The sequence below is a fragment of the Gossypium hirsutum genome, chromosome A10 (genome assembly GCF_007990345.1).
Source record: "Gossypium hirsutum isolate 1008001.06 chromosome A10, Gossypium_hirsutum_v2.1, whole genome shotgun sequence".
NCBI classification, from domain to species: Eukaryota; Viridiplantae; Streptophyta; class Magnoliopsida; order Malvales; family Malvaceae; genus Gossypium; species Gossypium hirsutum.
In genome coordinates this window covers 5317151-5323437 of record NC_053433.1, presented here as the reverse complement: position 1 = coordinate 5323437, position 6287 = coordinate 5317151, and the positions used below count along the sequence as shown (strand labels likewise).

Genomic DNA, 6287 nt, shown 5'->3' with positions numbered 1-6287 from the left:
GCATGTGGCATTCGTCATCCATATTTATTTTTACTTAATTCCACAGGGACAAAGAGAGCAGCATTTAAATATTTCATTCAATTTTTACGTGCATGTATTCTTTGTTCAAAAAGTCCATTCAAATCACCAATAAAATCTTTCTACTATTTATAATAAATAAAGGCATTAAAGTTCGAGTTTTATAATGCATAATTATATATGTGTGAATATTTAGTCAATTCAAATTACCGATAAAATCTTAATATTATTTAATTCTTGTCAGTTCTTCATGTGCCATATACTGTTTTAAATTTTGATTCAATATTACAGTTGATCGAACACTATAAAAAGTCAAATTCGAATTTATTTTTCTAAAATAAAAGAATTGGAGTTAGTTTATAAAGAATGGGGTCAAAACATGGTGTAGCAAATATGTAGGACAGGTTCGGCCCAATTTTGGCCCAAAATAGCCTTCTGTTAATTTTATTTTTTATTTTTAACATGCAAAAAGATATCATTAAAATTTTTAAATATTTAATTGTATAAATAAATGGCATTAAAATAAATAGTAAGCTTGCAAGTCGGTTTCTTAGGACAAACAATTAGCAATGGTTGTTTCTTGTCGTACAAGTTAGGTTATTGAGTAAACTATAAAAACCCAATCAAGCTCAGTGTTGAACTAACAATATGTCTCTCTTGGGTTGATCTTCTCTGTTTGTTTTTTTTTTCTCGATCGCCATGGAAGACGTCGCAATGCCTATCACAACCGAGGCGAAGAGAGCGAGAAGCAGCCGAGGTCGTCAACGGATCGAAATCAAGAAACTGGAAGTGGAAAGCAAACGTCAAGTAACTTTCTCCAAACGAAGACAAGGGTTGTTCAAGAAAGCTAAAGAGCTTTCGACGTTGTGCGGGGCCAACGTTGGTGTCCTCACGATATCGAAATCCGGAAGAGTATACACCACCGATGATGTTGACATAGTCCTCAATCGACGTCTAGCCGAGTCATCATCCAGTCACGACAATGATTCGGTACGAAGGCAGAACGAAATTGTGGAGCGACGTACTAATGCGGGGTTTGGGTTGGACGAGTTAATCGAGAACTTAGCGGTGGAGAAGCTGGTGGAGTATGTGGCGGTGCTTAAGGAGTTGAGAGAGAAAGCAGCTTTTAGATTGGAGGAGCTTAGCATCCAAGATTCTTCTTCTTTATGGCCATTCGTTGCTGATCGAGAAGTGAATAAGGATGGATTTGTAAACAATTTCATGGCTGAAGTAAAAGATTATAATTAGGGTTTTTAAGTCTAGAATTGAATAATATTTATACAAGGATTAAATTGCAAAGTAATGTATTCGTATATATTATTTCTAATTATGAATTAATAATAATGAAACCTTGAATTAACATTTCTAATTATGAAAAATTTTATGAGAATTAAGTTAGCCCCTTTAAATTATCAAAAATTAATTATTATATTTTATAGGGATAAATCTCATAACTATATATAAACTATGGTCTAATGTGCAATTTTATATATGAATTTTGATTTTGCTCAATTTTATACACAAAATTTTGATTTGATCAAATTTTCATAAATTATTTTATGTTTATATATTGCATACAAATATAATTATATTTATCTAATATAAAAATAAATTGATTATTTTTATTTCTTTAAATGTGTATGATTGAATCAAAATTAAAGTTTCATATATGCATTTGAAACACAATCAAAGTTACATGTATATAATTACATCAAATCAAAGTTCATATATGATTTTGAGATGGCTTAATAACAAATTTGGCCACTAACGTTTGCAAGTTTTGTCAAATGACCTTAATTGTATTTTTTAGCCTTTTTCGGCCATCAACCTTTTTTCTTTTTTTTTTCAATCCGCTTTATTTAATAGATTTAATAAATAAATTCAAGGTTTTAATTTTTCTTTTCTTTCAAAAGGTTTCAATCTTTCATACCTTTGTTTACCGAGAAGTTTTTATACTGATTTAATTTTTTAGATAATTACGTTTATTTACTTTAAATTAAGAGTTATTTTTTAATTTAATGTATTATTTATTTTCTTATTTTCCACATGTAATTATCTTATTGGTTTATCTAAATAATAAATTATATCTCATTAAAAATGTTGACACCATTTTTTGGATGAAAAACGGGGTCGACTTGGGTTTTGAAGAAAATGAAACAGGAGTCGCCACCAATCTTTTTTATAAGGTGTGATTGGATCACCTCGAAAAGCGGTTGTTTTTAATAAACGGTTCGATTTTATTAAAACAACAAGTTTGGTCCGCGAAATTCAGAAAACGGGTTCGGGAGTCGGTTACGCACGAGGAAGGATTAGCACCCTCGATACGCCCAAAATTGGTACCTTAGTTGATTACTTAATGTCTTAATGTCGAAAATTGAAAACTTAGAAGAATTTAAAAAAAATTCGATCCTTGTATTAAAACGTTGAAATTTTTAGGAAAATGGGCATATTTCACATTATTCGAGAAAGAGAATCATATCCAGTAAGTTAGAATGCAATGTCTCAAATTCCCAATACGTGAATGAATGCCAGAATTTTACTTATTTAAAGATATTTTATTATCTCGGGTTTAGGAAAGGATCATGCCCAGTAAGTTAGGACACGATCTTTTCTTAATTCCCGAGATCGTTTCAAAATTTGAGTTTGAAAAGATTAGTGTATTTAGATTTATTGTGGAAATCGAAACCCAGTAAGTTAGGGTACGATCCTCTCGAATCTAAACACAAAATATCATTTTTTTTAAACAAATTTTATTATCGAGTGAAATAAAAACATGAAGTCGTAGTAAAAATGTGAAAGCAAATTACATTGTTATACATGACAAAATCATAATGAATACAAAAGTGTAAAAATGATACGAGCGATAGCAACAATATAAAATAAATAAAAGTCAAACCTACAATCATATAAAATAACAATATATATATAAACAAATAAATTAAACATTCGTTCAAAATAATAATGAAAATGAAATAAATAAATAGTGAATACAATTAAAATTTAAAGGGATATATATATATTTATATGTATAGACAAAAAAAATAAAATATGTGTGTATTCATAAATTACAATATATATATAGAGTATACTTTAAAATATAAAAAAAATATGCATATAGATAAAAATATGTACACATATATATAGGTGTATAAAATTATGGAATATGAAAATAATGAAATGCATATATAAAGTAGGCGCATGAAAATATGTATGTACAAATTAAAGTTTAAAAATAATGAAAATATACCTACGTATACAAATAAATACGTTAATTATATATATATGTTTAAAATATATTGAAAACATGTATGTATATGTCTATGCAAATTAAGATATACAAAAACATATAAATACATACATATAAATATATATACTTATAAAAATAAAAATATGTATATGTATATAGATATATATAAAAAAGAAATATGAGTATACGTATATATATTAAACAAATTATATGTAAAATATGTACATGTATATATACAAGCACTTATATGATAATAATAAGGCATATATATATATTTAAAAATACATAAGTATATATGAATAGAGATATAAAAGTAACAACAATAATACCAATACTAATAATAGTAAAGATGATAATAATAATAATAATAATAATAATAATAATAATAATAAAGTTAACAAAAATTGACTAAATAATAAAATATGCTAAAAAGGGCCTTAAATCGAAATGAAATAAAACATATAGGGCCAATTCGAAATAAAGGAAAACGAAAGGGATCCAATTGCGACGCGCGTAAAAAAGGGAAGGACCGAAACAGAAAATAAACCCAAAATCCCAAAACGCAGCACCTCAATGGACTAAAATAAAACAAAAGTAAAATGTTAGGGCTAAATCAAAATAAAATAAAACAACAAAATAGGACCAAATTGAAACACACCGCGAATCAGAGGGACTGCGCGCATAAATTGCCCAAAAAACTAAAACACGCGGATCCTTCGGGTCGGGTCGGGTCGACGCGCGGATCCCCCTTTGCTAAAACGGCGCCGTTTTGTGTTTAATATAAATATAAAAAAAGGCTAAAAACAAAACTGCTTCATCATTTTGTTGAAAAAACAGAGAGAAAACTCTCTCTTTTTCATTTTTCTCAGGCTCCGATTCCGGAGATGGCTCGGCCAAGGCTTCCGGCGAGTCTCCGCCGTAGAGCCACCGCGTGTGGCGGCCGGAGGTCCAAAATCGGACCTTTTCGGTCCCTTTTTGAAGCCTAGCGTCCCTAGGGTACGGATCTAGGGCCAAATCCCCGAAAAAGAGCCGGAGACCCGAAGATCGAGGGGAAACCGCTCGTCTTCTCCCCTCCGGTGCGGCGCAGGTAAGGTTCTTTTGGTTTTTCGTTTGTTATTTAGTGTAGAAGATAAAAAATAAACAATAAAGAGAGAAGAGATTTAGACACCAAAAAGGTCACCTTTTTTTATCTCTTTGTTTTTTTTCTTTTCAAAAGGGCTCCGAACCCCTTACAACTGATTTTGCTTGGCTTTTATAGCCATTTTACATGAGTTCTTTATCTATTTTTGTCTCTGCTTTGCGTGTTTGGTTTCATCTTGCAGGGAGTCAGAGGAGTTGGTGGAGCAGGTGAGGCCGTGCGTCGGTGGTCAGAGGAACGGCGGCAGTAGTCAGGACCGATTAGATTTTCTTTCTTTCTCTATTTTTTGTTTATTTTGGGCTGGTAGAAATGGGTTTGGGTTAATTGGGTTCTTGTTTTGTGTTGAATTGGGCCTCGGGCAAAATGGCCTGTAACAGCTGCCCCTCTTTGCTCGTTGTCGTGTAACGAGAACAGAGCAAAGACCAAGAAAGGCCAATTTTGTCCGGTCTTGCCGAATCTTGACTTCTTCTAGTGCTTCTTTTCTTCAAATAGCCTCCTTCCAGTCCACTATGTCTTGTTGCTTCGATCCACTCCACTGCACTTCAGAGTGATGCGTCCTGTAGCCTTTATCTTCTTCGTAGCAACTTCAGGGGGACGAGGTTTGTGGTTTTCAATCTATTCCACTGCATCTTTAGGGAAATAAGACTTGATGCGACCTACTCTGCTGTAACCTCAGAGAGATAAGATCCTTTATTTTAACCCACTCCACTGTAACTTCAGGGAGATAGGATAGTGTCTTCGATCTGCTCCGCTGTAATCTCAGGAAGATAAGATCCCTCATTTTAATCCGCTCCACTGTAACTTCAGGGAGATAGGATTTCTGGCTTTAGTTTGCCCCACTGTGACTTCAGGGGGACAAGATTTGTAATTTCCAACCTATTCCACTACAGGTCAGGGATATAGGACTTGTGGTTTGAATCCGCTTCCTTACACTTGAAGATAAGATTTGCTGTCTTTGATCTACTCTGCTACGGCTTAGGGAGACAGAATCTGTAACCTTTAACCAGCTCCAATGCAACCGATGGAGGCAAGGCTTTGTTTTTTTTTTGATCTGCTTTGCTGTTAATGCAGGAAGGCAAGATCTGCTTCTTTAACTAGCTCCACTGCAATCGATGGACGCAAGGCTTTGTTTTCAATCTGCTTCGCTGTTAATGTAGGAAGGCAAGATCTTTTGTCTTCAACCAGCTCTATCACAACCGAAAGAGGCAAGGTTTGTGTCTTCGATCTGCTTCGCTGTCAATGTAGGAAGGCAAGATCTTTTGTCTTCAACCAGCTCTATCACAACCGAAAGAGGCAAGGTTTGTGTCTTCGATCTGCTTCGCTGTTAATGCAGGAAGGCAAGATCTGTAACTTCATTGATCTGTCCCTTGGGGAACATGACCTGTATGTTCTATTTTATGAACCTAATTGTGCCTAGTGATTAGGATGACATAATCAGAATGAATCAAATGCTCCTAACTAGATATGTATGAATGACATTTGAATGAATGCAAAATGTCATGAAGATGATTCCTTAATGCTTAGGTTAACATCACATAAAAACTTATTAAGGTTTTATCACTGACGTACTACAACGCCTTTTTGCTCGTCGGGTATATCCAAGGAAACACTTAATCTGGTTGCCCCCCACTGTAAACCTTAAAGTTTAATCTATTAGGGCACAAAATTTGTACCATCATTCTCCCTCTACAATCCAAGGGTAGAAAGGTATGACTTTTCTCAATCTTCTCCTATCGCAATTCAATGATATTGAATGTGAAACTCTTTGGTCATTTACCTCATTCCCAAGGTGTCATACCAAATGCTCATGCACAATTGCAAAATTTTCTTCTCCCAGAAGACCTTCTCCTTTTGCCTGGTAAACATCGCTTGTTGGCTCATTGA

At 33.5% G+C, this 6287-nt stretch overlaps 1 protein-coding gene across 1 annotated transcript; it reads left to right on the top strand.

Annotated features, from left to right (window-relative positions):
* The first annotated feature begins 717 nt into the window (after window positions 1-717).
* Window positions 718-4653, top strand: LOC121208524 (agamous-like MADS-box protein AGL70). The gene is made up of 3 exons (XM_041079387.1): window positions 718-1248; window positions 4103-4261; window positions 4588-4653. Exons 1-3 carry the CDS (start codon window positions 718-720, stop codon window positions 4651-4653), a joined length of 756 nt encoding a protein of 251 aa, XP_040935321.1.
* Window positions 4654-6287: the final 1634 nt, after the last annotated feature.

Coding starts and splice junctions, on each gene's coding strand:
- LOC121208524 (XM_041079387.1), top strand. CDS start 718: ATGGAAGACGTCGCAATGCCTATCACAACCGAGGCGAAGAGAGCGAGA. Junction 1,249..4,102: donor TAAACAATTTCATGGCTGAA/GTAAAAGATTAT, acceptor TTGAAAAAACAG/AGAGAAAACTCTCTCTTTTT. Junction 4,262..4,587: donor TGAAGCCTAGCGTCCCTAGG/GTACGGATCTAG, acceptor TTCATCTTGCAG/GGAGTCAGAGGAGTTGGTGG.